We start from the raw sequence: 20,911 nt of genomic DNA on the forward strand, positions 1-20,911 counted from the left end.
TTTAAAGTAAAGAAAACGGTGGCTTCTTTGATTTACGGCGCTTTGGATTAATCATATCCAAGGCATCTTCTCCAAATGTCGCGATCATTATGATATAAATGACAAACTTTTTTTAAAGAATCAATCTTTGAAAGGAGATCGCCCAAGTCACTAATTGTTCTTGGTACATCAAATGACAAAATGCAAGTTATTGTAGTAGCCTCCAGAAAAGTTTCTTCTACAAAGTACACAATTGTTCTGTATCCAATCAACTGAATAGAAATCACTTTTCTATTCTTTTCTCAACATGAGACCTTGGAAAAAGTTGCCAACCAAACCAAGTCGACAATCGCCAACTCTAAATCAGCTCCAACATCTGAAGGCTTGACTTCACAGTATCCGAGTGTGATTCTTTCAGCCTTTTATGGGATGCTTATCATTGCCCCATCCGGTTTCGAGCTTACTATGCTTTCTTTTTGTCTATTGAGCCAAAGGAGATGCTTATTTTCAGCGGGGTCGTGGAAACAAAGAGAAAATATTGGGTCCAAGAAGTTCGTGATTAGTTTTAGTTCTCCAGCATCTCCTAACCTTTCAAAATTAGGTTGTTTGCTCGAATGCATTAATGATTTTTTCATCTTCATTTTATGCTTACTTTATACTTATCCTTTATACCATATCGTGTCCTTTCGTTGACCCAGATTTTTTTATCCTCATCTTTGTTGTCAATAGAGTTGAGCTCATGCGAATGCGGAGATATATAAGCACATTGGTATCCACGGTTTTCGATAGATTGAACAATATCTGATGTTGCATGTATTGGGGCAGTGTCGCTGATAAATTTTATAATAACTTCTTTGGAAACACTAGTTTACTTTATTGAACAAGAAAAAAAAAACTAAAAGTCATTTTATCTTTACAGACGCACAAAGAATTAAATAATTGAATTACGCAGTCGAGAAGTAGGACATCACGTATGGAATAACTTTTTCTTATTGCTGATTTGCATATGCGTTTTACACTGGTATCGCTTTATATGTCAGTCTGTGTGACATTTATTCTCTAGTCACATGGCTTCTACTGCCTTGGCTCTTCTTCATTTTCTTCTTGCTCTTCTTCTTCTGGTTGTTGTTGCTGTTCTTCTTCATCATCAGATATTGCAAAATCATCATCTATATTTAATACGTCATCATCCAAATCAAATAGCAAAACAATAACTAAAAGTGCTGGTATGATAACCCTCGGCTTCATTACTTGTCGTGTAAACTGTAGAATGATACCTCCAAGGAATGAGGGTGGTTGAACTAGACTAGCTGTTGAAGAGGTACTTGCTGTAGCAGCAGCAGCAGCCGTTATCACTCGTGAGCTTACATATTGATATGGAAACAATGACAATCCAATCTGGCTTAATGACATTTTTAAAAAAAAAAGCGTGATCATAGGCTTTATTCAACATATAAAATTTATCAAAATTATTGTCTAATTCTGACACGAACATAAGGTACATCAACATCTTCGTCATTGACATCATTTACACAAACTTCGAAAATCAAGGATTTCACATGAGGTGGAATAGGCTTCTTTGAAATAGTTTCAACCAATTTAGACAATTTCATGCTAAGCCTTTCTGCTGCCTTCTTTTTGTTTAGGAAGAAGGAGTAAAGCATGGATACACCCGAGGAAACCATGGTAACTTCGAGATTGTGTTCCTTTTGGAAGTAGTCGATGAATTCTTGCAAAGTCATATCACGGTCAATGTCGAAGCGGTCCCATAATGTGAATTTGACGCCGTTATATTCAAGTGTAGGCGCAGCAATAGGTTCAGAGAATCCAAAGAATGGTAAAGCGAGGTTGACAAAGCCATTCTTGTACTGCTCTAAGTCCTTCTTACCATCAATGATCTTGTACAATTCAAGACAGACTAAACCAGTAACTAAGGCTGTAGTAGTAGCAATAGCAGGAATGATCTTGCCTGCAATGAATTTGGTTCGGTGACGGTCGGCAATGGTAATGCCATAGTTCATTGCACGCAAATTAGAAGCGGCAGTGATAAAGTCAATATGATGGTTACTATCATCATCCTTTTCAAATTCAGCAGGTTGCATACGGAAACTGCCAAAGGAAGATGGTGAAGGCAGTTTGTTGATCAAGTCATCAAGAGAATCTACGCCACTATCATTTTCGACTGTCTCATTTTCTTGTACTTGGATCTTGACACCTTCCTTGGGCTTAAATTCAGGCACCATGACGTTGTCAAGTGCCTTTCTGATGTAGGCTTCATCCGCTTCACCCTTGATGCCGTAGTTATAAGCATGCAAATTGGCAGCATGAACGATGAAATCAAAGTGTGTTTTGTTATTGATATCGAAAATAAGAGGTGAAGGTGCACGCTTAGGTCCAGACCAGAAGAGTTGACCTGTTGAAGTCACAGCATCAGGAGGGAAGTTGAACAAGAGTTGTCGGATATTGTTGCTGTATAATTCTTCAAACTTGAGACGTGCCCAAGTAATGCAGTCATCAAAGCTTTCGGGCTTATCAGTGGCTAAGTAGTTGTTGACAGATTCTAATGTTTCTTTGCTAGAACCGCCTTGTTTGAGAGTTGCTTCAACAAAGTTGGGTTGAGTCAAATACAAGTTAACATTGTCGGCAGGTTGTTTAAAGTAGCCTTCAAATAAGTCACGAGCCCATTGGATAGTGTGCTCAATGGCATTGGGGAAATTCTTGAGTGTACAGATGGGGATAGACTTTTCAGGAGGATCTTGAGAAGAGGAATAGGATTCGGTCAAGAAGGGAATAATGACCTGAGTATTACCCTTGGTACCAAGAGTACCAGATTCTAAGAGCGGCTTTCTGTAATAAACACATCTTCTATCCATGTATTTACCTATATAATTTCATTAGCACATATATTACTCTTCTTTATTAAGATACTTACGAGCTTCAACATTGTCAAGAGCATTAGTTACACCATCCAAAGACTCAAAGAAATCATCATCATAAATATCTAATAGTGGTGTTAACGGTATGATTCTCTCCTTGATATAATTGACTTACGTTCAGTATCTGGCCCTACGCGTTCTTGATGAATAGTGATCTTGTTTTTCAAGTCAGGATTCATCTTGGTGACAGCTGCTGCGGCACATTCAGATTTTAATTTACCAACATCACCAGCTCTGAACAAGAATTGTCTGTTGAGATTACTCTTTTCAATAGTGTCCATATCTGTGATAGTCAGGTGACCATTTGCGCCTGCGCCCAATCCCATCATAGCCCAGTTCTTGAGCATTTCACAGCCAATAGCACCAGCACCAACCAAGAATTCGTTGGTATTGGCAACCTTTTCTTGGAACTCACGACCAAAGACAGCAATTTGACCATCATAGCGTGAACCGACCTTCAAGAGAATGTGAGTTTATCTTACTATTGGAAAAACATTTACTTACAGGAGCACAGAGTTCTTCGGATAATGTAACACTGGTAGGAAGTGCTTCAAGGGCATCAAAGTACATGACTTGATGAATAGGTGAGAACTTGCCACTTACTGCCTTTAATACTTCCTGAGCTGCCATGCCACCAAATACAGCAACCATGGGCGAGAGTTCGCCCTGAGATTGATAGGCCAACTCCTTGATCAATTTCTCATCTATCTCTGGCTTTTCTTCCAAATTCTCAGCCAATTCCTTTGTCTTTTCAAACACTTCAATTGCATCTTGTTCATTTCTAGGCTTGGGATATCGTCCGTGCTTCTCGACAAAGGTATGCAAGGCTTGGAAGCCAAGATGTAATTGCATAGGGCGGTCAAATTTAGCAAAATCAGAGATCAAAAAGTCAGGACTGGTTAAGGATTCTCTGAATGATTTCTATGGCATCAACTCTAGATTAATTATACAACTACAAACATGGAGTTTCATTACTTACAAAATCAACTTGCTTTGGCATCTTAACTTCAGTAAATATGCCTCCATTCTTGTAATCTCCAAAATTTGAGGTATCACCAATACTGAAGGTATAGGGACCAAGGACCTTGATCTTACGAGGAGTGCAGTTGTTCAATTCCTCCATTCCTTCAATTTCCTTGAACGTTACATAGGCGCCGTCTTCTAAACCGTGACGTACTTCATCTAGGCAGGTGATAACACCTTCTTCATCCTAGAGATGTATGTTTAGTCTTTTATAAAAATATATCAAGTGAGGGTTACCTTGGAGATGCCTGCAATCATACCGGTCAAAGGTTCTTCACCAGTTGCATCCATAATTTCAAACATAGGTCCAAAGTCATTAAAGATACGACTATAATAATAAGTTAGATAATATAAAGAAGTTGTTATTTTGAAATTACCCAAAGAGACCACGAACTTCGGTAGAGATAAAGTGGATGTTATTTGCATGGCAAATGTCGGAAATCTGCAGCTGCTTGGAAAGGGGCATATCTGTAACAACTACAACTTTATAGTTCTTCAATACATCTTCAGTTAACTCATTTTCTAATAAATGAACTGGAACATATTGGTTCAATTCAGCAAGCTTGGGCTGAGTAACTTGTGCTCTAGGTTTGCCAATGTCTTCTTCTGTCAAATAAAACTATAAAATGCTGTTAATTACTTTATTCTTTGTCTTCTGGTCATCATTACCTGTGTGGACAAGTCGCTGATTTGAGCAGGTTCAGGATCATAGAGTGTAACACTCTTTACACCAGCAAGAACAACGTTCTTGGCTGCGGCAACAAATAAGTAACTTTGTAGATTTTGCTTTTATTTTATTTTTACCAATTTCGACACCAAGACCCTTTAAGCCAACAATTAATACATGAGCAGTGCTCATTTTCTTCATGGCTTCATGGCCTAAAACATAACTACGAAGGAACGCGTCAATAATTGATAAAGTTCTAAAGGGCGACTATTTAATATTACAGTTGGCGAGAATACAAACTCTCATCAATAGCTTGTTCAATGTTTGCACTCATTATAAATCAATACAGAAAAAGAAAGAAAAAGAAAAAACGGCGTGACATTGTTCGTTGTCTCTTGCTTTGATGCTTCAATTAATTTCAAATTCCGAAACCCGACACGTCAGCAACTATAAAGTTTGCAAATTTTATAATACAATTTATATGAAAAAGCGACAAGTCACTGCGACATCTCTTTCTGGAAATAATGTATAGTGAGCTTTTATTGAAATAGTGTTCACAATTCAGCGTGCTTTACATTTTCTTCATTATCTGTCTTCTTTTCAGCAGTCTTCTCTTCCACAAGGCCACAGTCCTCAATGACGACGTCAACGTTGGGCTTGTTACGGTAGCTAAGAACATAGATAAGTTTCTTCGTTCGCTTTGTTATTTGCGGGTTACTGTTACTTACTTTGTAGGAGTCTTTTCGATTGTAGTAACAATATCCATACCTTCGATAACCTTACCAAACACAACATGTCTACCATCTAACCAAGGAGTAGGGACAGTGGTAATGAAGAATTGAGAACCATTGGTGTCACGACCAGCATTTGCCATAGAAAGAAGACCCTAAGAATGGTTATTTAAGCTCCTTTAAACAAAAAACTAAACTTACAGGTCCAGTGTGCTTAATCTTGAAGTTTTCGTCAGGGAAGCGGCTACCGTAAATAGACTTTCCACCTGTACCATCGTGGTTAGTAAAGTCACCACCTTGAATCATGAATTGATCGATAACACGATGGAAAGTAGAGCCCTTATAACCGAAGCCATGTTGACCAGTAGTTAATTCCTTAAAGTTTCTGGCTGTGTCGGGAACAACTTCTCCAAAGAGACCAAAGACAATGCGACCAAGCTTTTTGTCACCTTGCTTGATGTCAAAATAGACTTGAAGAGTATCAGTTGACTGAATCTATCTTTTTATGCTTACTTACCTTTATCAGTAATAACAGGTTCTTCAGCAGAAACAAAGCTGAATGTTGTTAATGCGAGAATAAAAACGAATAAACCCGCAAGACTAAAGCGAAACATTGCAGAAAAGTAAAAAGATGCAATAAAAAAGAAAAGGAAAAGAGGGTCTTTTTATGAGAGGATTAATTGCTGAGATGAAAAATGAGCAATCATCAAAAAACACGCTTAAAGGTCCTCAGCACCATGATTGGAAAGAATTTGTCGTGTGTGACATTTTGGTATTCCCATTCAACAAGAAGTCATTTTGCTTATTATAATAAAACAGTCATTATTATTTCTATCATTATAAGTGAGTTTCTAATAGTATGCACGCATGCACTTAAAATATATGTGTTTATAACTAAAAAAGTACTGAATAATAAGCAGCGTGTTATTCATTTAATACTTACCGAGGCGTTAAGGAATGCACTGCCTATAACGGCAGTGCATTAAAACCAGGAGCACCATTAGTCTTTTGTAGGACTTTCATTGTCATATTTTGATTTGTAAACAAAGATGTGATATAGTTTTATATTGTCAGTTATATCAACAAATAACTAAGATCAATCACGTATAATTATGATAAATTCACATTTTATATCAGAGAATGAACTGGACAGCCTTAGGTTAGGCAGAGAATTTGGTAGTGTGGAGCTGTAAAGCGACAACATAGGTAGTGGGTAGAGGTAGCGCCTGTAGTATTAACCTATTTTTGAGTGCATCTAGTGTTTGCCAAAAACCGCCCTTTGATTTTTTTATTGGCCGCCCTTTGGCGTTGGAACGACTGTACATACAGACACACCATTTTTGTGACCTGTCTGCTTTTTACGGGAAGAGAAAATAGTTTTTCATATTTTCTCTCTCTCTCTTTCTTGATAACAAAATGTCTGTTGAAAGTAACAGATTAAATACTAATACCTTTGATCCAGAAGTCCTACTCCCTGAAGAATTTACCATTAGGCCTTGCATTCTTGAAGTTCAAGAGGAACCTGACGAACTAATAGAGAGAATATATGGACCATTCAACATACCCTATAATGGCTTACACAGACACACTATAAAAAAACCATTGACTTATCTAGAAAGAAGACAGCTTGAAATACTGGAATTAAAGAAAAGTATACAGGAACGGGAAAAGTTATATAATCAGTTAAACATGTTAAAAAAGGAGCCAGAGAGGCCGGCTTCAGCACCACTACCAGAGACAAGCACAACACCCATAAGCAGTCCATCTTCACAAGCTGCAATCACAGAGGCAGTGATACCTATAGCTGACATATCACCAGAAATAACAGAAATAACGCAAGTATCAGAAGCAGTAGAAGAAGCAGAGGCAGTAGAAGAAATAGAAGCAGTAATAGGGAGAATGGGAGATACAGTGCCTGTTGTAGAGGAAACATTCAATGCGTCACATGAATCTGTGAATGATCAAGCCACGCAGTTGACGACAACACTAAGTGATAAAGATGTAGAATCAGATGAAAGCATAAATATCCCGTCAGAAACTATAGGCGAACAACAAGAACAACAAGAACAACAAGAACAACAAGGAGAAGAAGAAGATGAGGAACCATCTCAGCCATTAATTGATCCTAAAGTCATATCTAACCTTCGAGAAAAGTTAACAGAACTAGATGCTCATATCAGGACAAAAGAAGGGTTCATTAAAGAAAACGAGGAAAACATAAAGAGTATTCGAGTGAAGTTACTGGCACTTAAAGTGAAGATATCCATTGAACGTAATAGACGAGAATCCAAGAAACCAAAAGAAAAGCCAAGAGAAGAAGAGCGTCTGACAAGGCCAGCAGAAAGAGTTGAATTTATTATGGGACAAAAACGGAAAGGAAAGTATTATTCAGAAGGAGACCGACGTATGAAACGAAGAGCGACGTCAGCCAGCAGTTCGATGGGATACCCGTTCATAATACCGACATTTCATCATCAACTTCCTTATATGCATCAGTACCCAGTGGCTGTTCCGCTTCCACTCTACTACCGCCCGAATTCGTTTACACCTCCTCCTCCTCCTCCTGTCTCGCCGCCACCACCACCTTCTCCCCCTCCTCCTCCACCCCCGAGTCATGATGATATGCGAGAGCTGATACCTAGAGAGGCAGAAGCGAGTATATCCATGCCAGATAGTGCTTCGGTCAGCAACTTCTTACAGGAAATACAACAACTCATCTCATTTCGTCTATCTAACCTTCCAGAACAATCACAACAAAAAACGCATCTATCAAGCACATCACTACGTACGCCAAGTCTTGTGACGATTGATGGATACACAATGACGAAGGACATGCTTCTTGTTGATGAGGTATATAGTAAATTCTACCATCTTTTACATATGTAATATGATACATACTTTATATATATAGGAGCGCAGGCATCGTGTCGGGCTCGACGAATTCATCAATATACCACTTGTGAGTATAATCAAGCCATGATATACACATATTGATCACATAGTCCTAGAATAACGAGAGTCCATTTTTTGCGATGCTCAGCAGAAAAGCAGTGGGGCAAACATTTGATGACAACATAGAACAATTTGCAACCAAATTGATCTCATGCATTCCCTCTGACGCAAACTTGAATATTTTCCAACCAGATAACCAAATCTGCTTCCCGATGAAGCTACTGGAAGCACTCGAGTTTGTCAGAGAAGAGTCCAAGCGAGAACCAGACAATGAATTGATGGCGGCACTGAGGGTAGAGTTATCTTTGTTTGTGAATGGGCAAGACAGTGACAAGACAAGAGAGGATTATGAACAAATTCTGGTAGAGTTGCCGTTGTGTGTGGATGTACACTGGCAGTACATCAAGTCCAGCCCTGCGTTTGAAGAGAAAATGGATGAGATTCTGGATAAAATACGATCGACCCGTAGTCATCTTGGAGTGAATACAAAAGAGAGTATAAAAGTATCCAATCTGACACTAGAGTTATTGACTCGACTACTCAAGCGAGGAAACTTGAAGCAGGTGCTACAGTATACTGGTTGTATAGAAGAGATTGAAACAAGGCATATACAGCTCATCAACCTGGAAGAGATCCATAGCAAAGTTTACTTGACAGAAAAGGATAAGTATTTAATATGGAACTACATCCTTTATTACTTTATGACCAACAGCCTACCGAACAGCAAGAATGACGAATGGATGAACAGCCTAGTTCATAGCGGAAAGGCGACGACAGACAAGAAGTTGTTTATGATTGAATGCCAAGAACCGATTACGGATAAGCATGTACAGATTGGATGTGTTAATGTCATTTTGTCAATGCTAAGACACTTTGGCAACAAGGCCTGCCAAGATATCAGTAGAAGACCTCTCTTGATTGCCACATTGAGAACGTTGTTTAAATTTCTATCAGTATCATCAAGCTACAAGACAGCTGGCACATTAATCTTGGCAAGAAAGGCTAATGAACTAAAGAGCCTACAACCAGAGATACAAGAAATCATGATCGAACTTGAGCTATTGACCCATCAGTCAGCCATGAGCTATCGACAGACCATCAAGCAGTCCAATCGTCAGTTTATTCTCGCTCACCAGATTGCTTCAAGACTGGATAAATCGGAGATAGAAACTATTTCACTCCTGCTGGGATCCTGTGTTGGCATAGACCAAAGAAAAGAAAATGAAGAGCTAATCATACTCGTAGATAGAATAAGACAATCTTATTTATCTTTATTAGGTTTAGATACTTTATTATCCAAGCGACGTGAAAGTGAAAAGATGAAGCATTCTACGTTTGCTTGGATTAATGTGCTTATTCTATTGCAAATCAGTAAGGTTCTGTATATGAAAAAGAATAATACGACTGCCATGAACACAATACTATTAAATCAACTTGATTTAATATTAACTGGAGCAAGAAACCATATTCAATCAAAGGAAGGAATATCTTTTATTGAAGAATACGTTGACTGTTTAAGAGCAGCTGAATAAATAATAATAGAGAACCCTGTCACTTTTTCCCTTTTTTTTTATATTTAAAACATGCTTCGAACCACAGTATGTCGTTTACAATCAAGACCTCTTGCTTTGGTTCGCCTTTATACGAGTAAGAACTATAATGATCCTTTTCCCAATTTAGCCATTCGACACTCTAAAGAAGCTGCACTCGATACTTCATATCCCAACTTACCACCTATCCCTCGTCCTAATGAAGCAACAGAAGACAAGCGTCGTCGACTGATTTATCAAAGTAGAAAACGAGGCATCTTGGAAACTGACTTGCTATTGTCAACATTTGCCAAGATTTGGTTACCCAAGTTTAATGAGCAACAATTAAAAGAATATGACCAATTGTTGGATGAACCCGACTGGGATATCTTTTACTGGGCCACTGAGAAGAAACCTGTTCCAGAAAAGTGGCAAAAGAGTGAGATACTAAAGTTGATTAAAGAGCATGCAAAGAATGAAGATAAGAAAGTGCTTCGTATGCCAGACTTGGATATACAATAAGAAAAAAAAATGTGTCTGTGCCCTGATATAGAACATAAATAAAATAGCTATCATCTTGCATAATTATTTACATGTGTGGACAGACTAAAAGGAGTAAACTAAAAAAGTCGATATATAAATAAGGGCACCATGGATTTTTTTTTTTTTTTACTATCTCTCTTTCTTTCCTCTCTCTCTCCTTACAATTGATTTGCTTGTGTATATATAAATAAATAGGCGCGTGAAAGAGGAAATCATTAAATATAAAATGGCTGCAAGTGATATTCAACAACCTGTCATCCTGTTATCACCACCTCAAGATGATGATGTGATGGAAGATCAAGTAGAAGTCAAGAAACCTTCCTTTTTAAGAAGAAAATTATCCAATTTATCATTACGCAAAGATGTCCTATTGACTCCAGACGATAATAATAATACAAGTCTTAGTCAGACAAGCTCAGGATATGCAAGTGATGTCTCATCGATCATACCTACACCCACATCAAGTACAGAGAGAGCCAGACCACTGATAGTGCTTTATGATAAATATAAAAATTATAAAAAAGGCAAGATCATTGGGACAGGAGCAACGGCCAAGATAAGGTTGCTGGAACCACGTCATGGTGGAGATAAAGTAGTTGCGATGAAAATCTTTAAAAAGAAGGACAAGGACGAGACAGAAAAGGAATACGATAAACGAATGACAAGTGAGTTTTGTATATCAAAGACACTATATCATCAACACGTTGTACAAGTGTTTGATCTGCTTAAAGACAGAAAGGGAAGATGGTGTAGTATTATGGAATATGTAAGTAAGGAGATGAAAAGGAAGGAGAGGAAGATGACTAAAAATATCAATAGTGCTCGGGCGGAGACTTGTTATCTGTTATACAGCAGGTGGATTTAAATGATAATGAAATCGATTGCCTATTTAAACAATTACTACTCGGCCTAAACCATATTCACTCAAGTGGAGTAGCACATCGTGATATTAAACCAGAAAATTTAATCATGACAAACGATGGGATTCTCAAGATTGGTGACTTTGGTGTGGCCGATGTGACTCAATCTTGCTTTGATACAGAGCCAAGATATTGTAGAGGAAGATGTGGGTCAGAACCGTATTGGTCACCCGAAATATATATATCGAATGAATATGATGGAAAAGCTTTGGATATCTGGAGTTGCGCAGTCATTTGGCATATTATGCTTTATAGACGTATTCCTTTCCTCAAGGCTAATGAACAAGATGAAAAATATATTGAATTCCTAGAATCCAAGAGAGATTGGTTACCTCTATCCAAATGTACTGATCTCGAAAAGGATGTTCTGTTTGGCATGCTAGACATTAACCCCATGACTCGTTGGACAATAGATCAATGTTTAAACTCGAATTGGATCAATTCAATCGAGTTGTGTTTTAATAATAATAAAAAACATAACCATCACTTTTCTTAATTTACAATCATCTCAAATACACGCACACAAAAATAGGACAAACAAAAAGAGATTGAGAATCATTATAGTATTATTATTATCATCATCATCATTTTGCTTTTACATTCTGACTTAACCAATTCAATCCTTGATATAGACCTTCCCCTGTTGTTGCACATGACGGATAGACATACCATGGTCTATCCTTCATTTTGTCTAAACCCAATTTCTCTGTGACTTCACTGGGTGACATGGCATTAGGCAAATCTTGCTTGTTGGCAAACACGAGTAACAAGCAATCCTTCATTTCTCGATCTGACAAGATTCTATGTAACTCTTGTCGAGCTTCATCAATACGATCTCTGTCTTGAGAATCAATAACGAAAATTAATCCTTGTGTGCCTGTATAATAGTGTCTCCATAAGTTACGAATCTTGTCTTGTCCTCCTACATCCTATGTTTATTATCTTAGTATTAAAAATAAAAGGTGCTTCAGTATATCCTTACCCAAACATTAAACTTGACGTTTTTATAAACAACGCTTTCAACATTAAATCCAACAGTTGGAATAGTGGTCACTGACTGATTTAGTTTCAGTTTATAAAGAATGGCTAAAAAGGAAATGTAAAACTGTCTCTCCTTTTCTTCATCATCTTGTTTTAATAATCTTACTTGTCTTTCCTGCAGCATCTAAACCCAGCATCAATATACGCATTTCTTTACTTCCAAATAACTTGGACAGTGCCTTTGATAAATTAGCTCCCATATCGTACGTAATAAAGAATATAAAAAAGAATAAAGGAAAGGAGAGGGATGGGTTACTGTAGTAATAGTAAAAAAAAAAAAGAAAGTGGAAAAAAAAGGTGTCGAAAGTCCGAATAAAAGTGTTCAATATTTTTAGTGCAACAGTAAAAAAAATAAAATCAAAAAAGGAGGCAAAGTGTGTGTGCGTGTGCGTGTGTGTGTGTGTTTCTGTTTGATAAAAGGAGTTTATGTTCTCCCCTTTTTTAGGCTTTTTATTCTTAACTTTTCTTAATCTGCTGGTAAAAAAGAAGACGATGATTATTCTCTGAGCCACGCTTTATTTTTCTTTTATATTTGCATCCTTTTCTTTACTGTTACAATTTAATTAATTTAACCAAGATATGGTTTGGTATTCTTTAAAGGGGATTCAATGGATGTCCTTTCAATGTCAATAAAAGACTGAACAATTTAGCTTACTAAGGGGAGTTTGTTAATTATATATATAATAGCTGTAGTAATAGAGACAGGAAGGGAGAGCTGAGGGTTATAAAACGCCCACTTACATTGGATTGTGCATGGAAATATTAAACATGAGCCAACTCAAAAGGGAGCCCAATTGACTATCACTAATGCGCGTTCCCTTCTGGCTAACATCCAAATCTCCTCTTTGCATTGTCAAAAAGTATTTGATAGAGAAGAAGGGTTCTGGTTATTACTAGTAATGTAGCCAGATGTATTCCGGATCACTGTAATGAGAATTGATAAATTTGAAAGAGTTATCCAAAAAAGTGTGTTATAAACAGTATTACATTATTCCGTAACCATGGATTGTTCATATACGCTCTTTTGGAAAATGACAATACTGAATCTTTTGTGCAACAAGTATGGACAGCAGGGACCGATAAAGTCCTTTTTCTTTTTCAACAAAGAATCTGTTCTGCCTTTCATTAATTTACTTTATAAACTTTACAAACCGAATATAGATATTAACTTTTTTTGAGAAGCTAAATGGCCCTTGTCTTGAAAACAGAATATGAAAGAAAAGCCCATGATTGATCTTGAATGAAGGATCTTTTTGATCTCGCCCCAAGCGGTCTTTTATTTTTGGACCTGCAAATAAAAAATTCTGATTAAACGAATAAGCTAGTGTATAAATCTATAAAAGGAAACTGGGCGATGAGTGTGTGTGTGCGTAGTGTGTGTGAAACTGAAGTAGACAAGAGAGATATGGAACGACGACTCATCGTGACTACCCAATCAAAGAAGATACTGATAGCTTATTTAAAAAAGTTTTTTTTTTTACCACTTTCTTTTTCTTTTGATATCAAAAATCATCTCATGACAGCAGAACAACAACCTGTGATTGCATTTATCGGAGGAGGCAATATGGCTGAAGCCATCCTCGGTGGACTCTATCGATTCTATCCTCACAATCTCTTACGTTTCTCAGAACCCTTGGATGAACGTCGTGAGTACATGAGCCAAAAATACCCTGATGTCTGGAGCACAAATGACAATCAGGAGGTTGTGCAAGGTGCAGATATAATCATTCTTGCAGTGAAACCTCAAGTGCTGCGTCCTGTCGTTCAAGATGTTGCCAACGTCTTGCGTCAATCAAGACCCTTGGTCATCTCCATTGCAGCCGGTATTGAAACCGCAGCGATCGTTCGTTGGTTGGGTGCTGATGATATCCCTGTCGTACGTATCATGCCAAACACACCTGCCTTGATCGGTGAAGGTGCTGTAGGATTATTTGCAACAACTATTGTCACACAAGAACAAAGACAATTGACAGAACAACTGATGGGCGCCATATCCAAGCAACTATCCTGGGTAGAGGATGAATCACTGATTGACACAATCACAGGTGTCAGCGGAAGCGGCCCCGCTTACTTCTTTCTCATCATGGAAGCTATGGGTAAGATAGACTATGAGCTTGCAACCTTAAGCAACTCACTCTTAGCTTTTATATATAGAAAATGCAGGTGTGGCAGCAGGTCTTAGCCGAGAAGACGCCAAGGCATTGACACTTCAAACCTGCTTGGGTGCTGCTTGCATGGCACAGACCTCAGAAGATGACTTGGCAACACTCAGAAGAAAGGTCACATCTCCTAAAGGAACAACGGAAGCAGCTATCTTATCCATGGAGGCAAACAAGATTCGTGAGGTCATTCATGATGCTGTCTTTGCTGCTACCAACCGAAGTAGAGAGTTAGCTCAGGAGTTATGTAAAGATTAATTAAATCTATCGGAGCTATCACGCCGGCTGCTCCGATGAATTTCATATAGACACACACACATATATATACACATTTATATGCATTTAGATATCTGACTCCACAAAAAAAAAAGAAGTGTAACTGTATTAAATAACACAAATTTCTTAATTTATTGTTTTTGTCATGTGTTTGTATTATGAAGGTTTTTTTTATGTCAATGTATATAAGAAAGAAAAACAAAAAAAAAAAGAAAGAAAAAGGAGACCATCTATAATCGTTGTTATTATACTAAGAGCGAGGGGGAACCCAAGAAGCTATATGGGGAAGGGTACATTATTAGTTAGTAAAGCGCCATTTTGCATACTGTTCAGCAAACATACCAGAATCAGGGGATGATGTGGTAGCAGTTGATGTAGATGTCGATGGCATTGGTGTTGTCATCGATTGTTTACCAAAACTATCCTGGTTCTGTGATGGATCAGCCTTGATATCAGGCAAATGAGGACTGTTTCTTTGTGAAGCAGGTTGAGAATGTGTTTGTGCTGGCTGTTGCTGTTGTTGCTGCTGATGTTGTTGTTGTTGCTGTGCTTGTTGTTGTTGTTGTTGTTGTTGTGCTTGGTGTTGTTGCTGCTGTGGTTGTTGTTGATAATACATTTGACTTGGATAATGTTCATTATGTTGCATCAAAGGAGGACGAGCAACTTGAGGAGATGGTTGCTGATGAAGCATGTAAGGATAAGGATGTTGCTGTTGCTGTTGAGAAGGCTGTTGTTGCTGCTGGGTTTGTTGCTGATTAGATGGGCTTGCATTTGGCTGTTGAGAAGACTGTTGTTGTTGATGCTGTTGCTGTTGATCGCTGTTTGTAGCGACCAAGACAGGGTAGCCGATAGGAGGATATACCGGATTGACGACATAGGGTTGAGACATCATCTGTTCTTTATGGTATGCAGCGTATTGGCTGTATGGATCATAAGGTTGACCATATTGGTTAAGGTTGCTGGGATAAGCCAAGGGGAAAGCAGCTCCACGTATGGCAGTAGGTGCATATTGAGTTGCTTGAGCATTAGGGTCTGAACCATCTGTCTTTCTAGACTTTTCCTCTACAAGACATAAAAAAGTGAGCCTTTTTTTTTGTTTACTTGCGATTGAATTATTTACCTGTCTTTTGTCTTCTCTTATAAGGACCACGCTTAATACCCTTTTTACGTTCCTTTCTAACTGAATTGACACATGTATCAGCAATACCATATTTGATACATCTTGGACAAGGTCTAGCATCATCACACTTTTTACAAGCTTTTTGACAATTGGCTTTATGTACTCAATTAGTATAATGGTAACAAAGAGGAATATATATACTTACTACAAGCATTCTTCACTTGTTTTCTCTTTGGTGGATGTGCTGCAGGAGGAGCAGTCATTTGATCGGGAATACCAGCATGTTGCATAGGTGACAATCCATTAGGGTGAGTAAGAATGGGCGCATTGTTTAATACAGTATTTTGGTAAGGAGTTTGGTATCCTTGCTGTTGATAATATGGCATCGACTGCATTTTTTTGTTCTTTAAAAAATTTTTAGTACAAAGTTGACAAGGGTCTAATTATTATAAAATAAGGAAATTTTTTTTTTCCTTTACAAATAGAAAGTATCATTAAAGGCAAAAGAATAAAGAAAGAGAGAGAGAGAAAGCATAAAAGAGGTAATGTCGCCGATATAATTCACAGGCTTTTTTTTTTAAGGGAATATTGTGTAATATGTAAGGGTTGATGTAAATGTACAAAATGTCCGTGTCTATGTGCAGCACACAGGGATGACACATTATAAACAAATAAAAAGGAGATTTTTTTGTTGCTTTTCTCTCTCTTTCTTTTCTTTTTGTTTTGCTTTTTCCACTTTCTTTTTATAATAAATCAAAATAGGATTAGAAAAACTTACGTCTATGTTCAACTTTGGAAAAAAGAGAGGAAAAAGAAAAAGAAAAATCATTCATTTGATCGAGGAAAAAAAAAAAAGCGGCAAGGGCGGAGTAGGAAATAATACAAAAACATGTCAAGTGTAAAAATTTTTTTTTTGTTTCCAAAGAAACAATAATAGTAACAAATTATATTTAATTATTACATATGCTTATGTCCTTTAAAGGGTTCACTTTATCGAATGAGATTACAATGAGTTTATTCACTTGTTTTCTTAACAAGAGCGGAGAGAAGAAATGTATTACATAATATAGTCTCTTTTTCACTTAATTAATTTTAACTACAGTGCCTTCCACTTGTTCGGGATATCCGATCAGATAAAGTCTCTTTTTGTAAGAGAATGAGAGTTTTTAATATGACGATCAGGTCACAACGAAAAAGCCTAGTTACCAATACATAAGATAATCACATCAATTATATCCTTAATTATCCGATGGATAAAAAAAAAAAAAAAAAAAAAAAATGAAATAGACATAGGAACAAAAAAAGAATAAGAAGGAGAAGAAGAAGAGAGAGACACAAATGTCGGAGTCAAATGAAAGGCACTATACTGAGTAAAACTTGGAAGCAAGAACGTTGGTAGTCAAGCAGTGTCAGTAAAGAAGACTAGAAAGAAAAAATATGTATGATTTTGATAAAAGGAATACACGTGTCTTGTAACAAAGACTTGATCATGTTGTCACCTAAAGCTATCGGCTACTCCTTCCATTACTATAGTAACCCCGCAATGATGATTTGACGAATTTCTTGCTCTACCAATCGGGGCCTTTGTTTGACCATAAATGTGAGCTTTTTTCATTTTCTCTCTCTTTTTCCATCCTGTTTAGGTTTCATTAAAGGCCCTTAGTTACGTCTAAAATGATCAACATTTTTGCTAATTCTATCAGTTTGGTTGATGTTAACCAAGTTCCTGAACTTACCTTTATTGATGATGTTATGAAGGTAAAGTGCTTCTTTTGTTCCTAAACTTACATATGTAGGACATTTCTTTTTGAATCGCAAGTGAACATACAAGTATCAAAACGTGCTACTATACTGATCCTCTTTTGGACAGTTATAAAATAATTGAAATGTGGAACTGGTATACAAAAAAAAAAGATAGGTCTATGCCCTTTGGCTGTAGAAGTGGCAATTTACACAGATGAAATAAATTAAATCGTTCTAAATTACACTTTGTTCATAAATTATTCGCATACTGATAAAAAAAAAAAAGATGATGTCAGACAACAAATAATGATAAAAGAGAGCCCATCAAAAGCAAAAGAATGTGATATAAAAGAAATGATTAGTAAATCAGTTATTAATTTGATATTAAATACTTAAATAATAAAGAAGAGGATTATAAGAGGAAAAGAATAGACATTTAAAAGAGACTATTAATATCTTACTCGAAGTGCATCCTGAGTTGAGCTGGCGAAAACCAGCCCGGAGAAGACAACGAGGAAAGAAGAAAAAAGAGAAGAGCAAGGAAGAGAGCGGTCAAAGGAGCGGAAGAGGTTGAAAGAGTGGATGGGACCAAAATTTGGTAAGAACCAAACCATCCCCAGTCAACACCGAGTTAGTTTCGACTTTATGGTCTATAATACTACATATCAGTTTCTTACAAGAGTAAAGAATATAAAATGCCTTTGGACTAGCTGAGGAATAGCTGGTCTTACTTTTTGGTCCAAAGAAAAGAAGTCAAGATCAGACTATTTATATAAAGTCTCTAACAACTTTTTCAATTACGTATTATTTATGCGTTGACTACACTATACAAGTCTTAAAAATATCAAGTTCATTTTATGTATTATTATACGCTGTCAAGTTGAAAACAATGAAGATCATTAAGTGTAATCGTTACTATCATTTTAAATTATATGCAAGCAGTATTGTCTTTGTCTTGGGTCATTTATATCATTTTTATCTTCAGCATCATTTTCTTCGACATCCCAAATTACAGGAGTTAGCCATTGTCCCATGATAACTTTCTTCTTTTTTTTTTTTTGTTACATTCACTATTCTGGTCATGGTGGGCCCTTCTTTATTCTGTTCATCATTGTACTTGCGCTCCAAACCATTCGTCATTTTCTTAAAAGAAAAAATGCATTAGATACCTTATTGGCAACATATAAAGCTCAGCTACTTGTACTTGCTTGGATTAAAGTAAAACCATTTATTAAAGCTTCGAGCTCTCCGGCTTTTATATGACTCAATGTTTGAGGAAAGCTGAAAGAATACAAATCTTCGACAATGTAGTCTTCTTTTCCTAATAAACGCAGAGAGGATACTCTCGCTTCAAGTCCCATAACTTGAATAAGAAGGAATCGTACACTAACGATATCTTCTTCAGAGATATATGGCAACGGCTCCAGAAATGCATTCAAGTGGCATTTTGATGTTACTATGGATTTCAGTATGTCGGTGTAGAATTTACTCTTGGTCGCCTTCCTAGCTGCTTCTCCGGTGATGCCATCTGCTATCGCTTCATACTCCTTAAGAATCAATAGGCGAAGATCTAACTTAAACCGCAATCCTACTTTCTTGCATGTATCACTCATGGCATCGGGAAACACTATATGCAACAGAAAATATACCAGAAATTATATTGATTCTACGGGCGCTACCTCGACTTATTACCTATGATAACTTCCAGCAAAACCTTTGACCGCTTATGATAAATTCGTATTTATATTATTTAGCCTATTTTCTGGTGCATGTAGTGCTTACCAAAATATTAAATATTTTAATTGACAATCATTCATTTATGTATCAAATGATCAATTAACAAAACACAACAGAGGAAAATATTCTTGAGTCAAAGGATGAACATTGGTGATCTTTGCGCTTTTGAACACCAAAGAATTGAAGGCGATATTTATTTTAAGCAAATAAGCCAATTCTTATCTAGACACGTTATTGCTACATCAATGCAAGCTAAAGGTTATATCTTTTATCCAATAAATTTCCCAGCTATTTCCTCTATCAATGGATACATCTCATGTAAAAACCATGCTGATGTTAAGATGATAGTAATCAGTTTCCTTTCATGTTAGTGTCTGGATTCGGAATTAACTCTTGCTGTTGAATAAGTGTTAATGATGTGTAATAGTCAATGGCTCATACCTTGTATGATTCTTTTTGTAGACTCCAGTTGCCATATTTGAAAAAATGAGCGAGCCAACGGTCAAAATTGAAAAAAAAAAAGCAACTGTATCATTATAAATTAGAGTGATAATAATATAGAGTAAACTGCTTACCATGGTTTTATATAATATTTGTTTTGTAAAGCCATTGATAATCTCTGCAATAACTTCTATTGATATCTTTGCCTTATTAATCAATACATTAATAACAATGCTTCTCTCCCTATAGGTCAACTACGCTCTCATCTGCGACAACTGAGTATCAACACATGCCGTACTCTCAACATCCATTATCCCGATCGCCACCTTGTTACCCTCCTAATCCATAATGATTATGAAGTTGAACTCCTTTCATAATTAAAGAAATTTAAGATTCCCATATAGGATGATTACGGTCCTCTAGATCCCTCGAACCTCCGTGATCCTGGTTACGACGACTGGGGCGAAGCGAACAGGACGAGCGCCGCGCATGGCCTATTTACATGTCGTATCCTTCATGCTCTCGATTACCTTAAAGATCCTGCCAAGGCACTGTCAAGCAGGCTATAGCCAATTTCTTCGCTAACAGAGGATGTATTGATCGTAACGAGTTCCCTGGACTCTTTTCCGTCAAAAAGACATGAGCTCCATTTACTGTTCTCTCAATAGTCGTCCTTTCTGAGATCCACTTCTCTGTCCCTTTCTTCAAGCCACAACATTTTTACCTTCAAGCCCAGAGGAGTTTTTATATACTTCTTTCATTCTTTGAACTGGCCCGGGGTAAAGTTAGTATAAAAATACTACGTGCCCACTTGGGCTTAATACATAAAAAATTGTTTAATCGTATTGTTCTCTTGGGGGCCTAGCCCCTAGGTTTGTAAATATGTATACTCTGGGAAATGATTCTAATCAAACAAGGTCAACTATAGGTATATTGTGAGTATCAATATACATTTTACCTTTCTATATTACATTCAATTGAGGGGGAGTAATCAGATAGCTGAGGTTCAATGTCCCTGAAAATGGCCTCACTTCCCTGGAGTGTTTGCTGCATTATGATCTGCAACACGATGATCATTTGTAAACATTCAGCCACTCCATATTTAATAGAAAGT

General features: G+C 37.1%; 10 protein-coding genes across 10 annotated transcripts; 5 read left to right on the top strand and 5 right to left on the bottom strand.

The window, feature by feature from the left end:
* Nucleotides 1-1,053: 1,053 nt before the first annotated feature.
* RHIMIDRAFT_235693 (uncharacterized protein) lies at nt 1,054-1,392 on the bottom strand (the record flags this gene model as incomplete). The annotated part of the gene is made up of 1 exon (XM_023608396.1): nt 1,054-1,392. One exon carries the CDS (start codon nt 1,390-1,392, stop codon nt 1,054-1,056), a length of 339 nt encoding a protein of 112 aa, XP_023468645.1.
* A 4-nt stretch (nt 1,393-1,396) lies between these two features.
* Nucleotides 1,397-4,976, bottom strand: RHIMIDRAFT_224703 (putative ubiquitin activating enzyme). Its single transcript, XM_023607511.1, has 10 exons — nt 4,887-4,976; nt 4,743-4,828; nt 4,608-4,690; nt 4,316-4,557; nt 4,176-4,266; nt 3,895-4,125; nt 3,420-3,836; nt 3,031-3,370; nt 2,912-2,980; nt 1,397-2,860 (listed from the first exon to the last, which is right to left on the bottom strand). The coding sequence occupies exons 1-10, from the start codon at nt 4,937-4,939 to the stop codon at nt 1,449-1,451; spliced, it is 3,024 nt and encodes a 1,007-aa protein (XP_023468646.1). The 5' UTR covers nt 4,940-4,976; the 3' UTR covers nt 1,397-1,448.
* A 183-nt stretch (nt 4,977-5,159) lies between these two features.
* RHIMIDRAFT_235695 (peptidyl-prolyl cis-trans isomerase B2) lies at nt 5,160-5,950 on the bottom strand (the record flags this gene model as incomplete). The annotated part of the gene is made up of 4 exons (XM_023608397.1): nt 5,160-5,274; nt 5,334-5,491; nt 5,538-5,806; nt 5,854-5,950. 4 exons carry the CDS (start codon nt 5,948-5,950, stop codon nt 5,160-5,162), a joined length of 639 nt encoding a protein of 212 aa, XP_023468647.1.
* Nucleotides 5,951-6,752: 802 nt separating this feature from the next.
* On the top strand, nt 6,753-9,820 carry RHIMIDRAFT_235696 (uncharacterized protein; the record flags this gene model as incomplete). The annotated part of the gene is made up of 3 exons (XM_023608398.1): nt 6,753-8,186; nt 8,248-8,295; nt 8,345-9,820. 3 exons carry the CDS (start codon nt 6,753-6,755, stop codon nt 9,818-9,820), a joined length of 2,958 nt encoding a protein of 985 aa, XP_023468648.1.
* Nucleotides 9,821-10,015: 195 nt separating this feature from the next.
* Nucleotides 10,016-10,327, top strand: RHIMIDRAFT_186185 (DUF339-domain-containing protein; the record flags this gene model as incomplete). Its single annotated transcript, XM_023605866.1, has 1 exon — nt 10,016-10,327. A coding segment is annotated over one exon (312 nt), but the record flags the coding sequence as incomplete, so codon positions are not given.
* Nucleotides 10,328-10,649: 322 nt separating this feature from the next.
* RHIMIDRAFT_199885 (kinase-like protein) lies at nt 10,650-11,776 on the top strand (the record flags this gene model as incomplete). Its single annotated transcript, XM_023606415.1, has 2 exons — nt 10,650-11,126; nt 11,180-11,776. The coding sequence occupies 2 exons, from the start codon at nt 10,650-10,652 to the stop codon at nt 11,774-11,776; spliced, it is 1,074 nt and encodes a 357-aa protein (XP_023468650.1).
* Nucleotides 11,777-11,864: 88 nt separating this feature from the next.
* RHIMIDRAFT_287097 (ARF/SAR superfamily) lies at nt 11,865-12,521 on the bottom strand (the record flags this gene model as incomplete). Its single annotated transcript, XM_023613443.1, has 3 exons — nt 11,865-12,209; nt 12,263-12,366; nt 12,428-12,521. The coding sequence occupies 3 exons, from the start codon at nt 12,519-12,521 to the stop codon at nt 11,865-11,867; spliced, it is 543 nt and encodes a 180-aa protein (XP_023468651.1).
* A 1,316-nt stretch (nt 12,522-13,837) lies between these two features.
* On the top strand, nt 13,838-14,738 carry RHIMIDRAFT_235700 (pyrroline-5-carboxylate reductase; the record flags this gene model as incomplete). The annotated part of the gene is made up of 2 exons (XM_023608399.1): nt 13,838-14,417; nt 14,476-14,738. The coding sequence occupies 2 exons, from the start codon at nt 13,838-13,840 to the stop codon at nt 14,736-14,738; spliced, it is 843 nt and encodes a 280-aa protein (XP_023468652.1).
* Nucleotides 14,739-14,905: 167 nt separating this feature from the next.
* RHIMIDRAFT_108178 (uncharacterized protein) lies at nt 14,906-16,654 on the bottom strand. The gene is made up of 4 exons (XM_023605200.1): nt 16,082-16,654; nt 15,877-16,029; nt 15,099-15,818; nt 14,906-15,032 (listed from the first exon to the last, which is right to left on the bottom strand). The coding sequence occupies exons 1-4, from the start codon at nt 16,269-16,271 to the stop codon at nt 15,007-15,009; spliced, it is 1,089 nt and encodes a 362-aa protein (XP_023468653.1). The 5' UTR covers nt 16,272-16,654; the 3' UTR covers nt 14,906-15,006.
* Nucleotides 16,655-17,284: 630 nt separating this feature from the next.
* On the top strand, nt 17,285-20,366 carry RHIMIDRAFT_290553 (uncharacterized protein; the record flags this gene model as incomplete). The annotated part of the gene is made up of 2 exons (XM_023613746.1): nt 17,285-17,634; nt 20,202-20,366. The coding sequence occupies exons 1-2, from the start codon at nt 17,551-17,553 to the stop codon at nt 20,364-20,366; spliced, it is 249 nt and encodes an 82-aa protein (XP_023468654.1). The 5' UTR covers nt 17,285-17,550.
* Nucleotides 20,367-20,911: the final 545 nt, after the last annotated feature.

This window comes from Rhizopus microsporus (assembly GCF_002708625.1).
Source record: "Rhizopus microsporus ATCC 52813 unplaced genomic scaffold scaffold_4, whole genome shotgun sequence".
Taxonomy (NCBI): Eukaryota; Fungi; Mucoromycota; class Mucoromycetes; order Mucorales; family Rhizopodaceae; genus Rhizopus; species Rhizopus microsporus.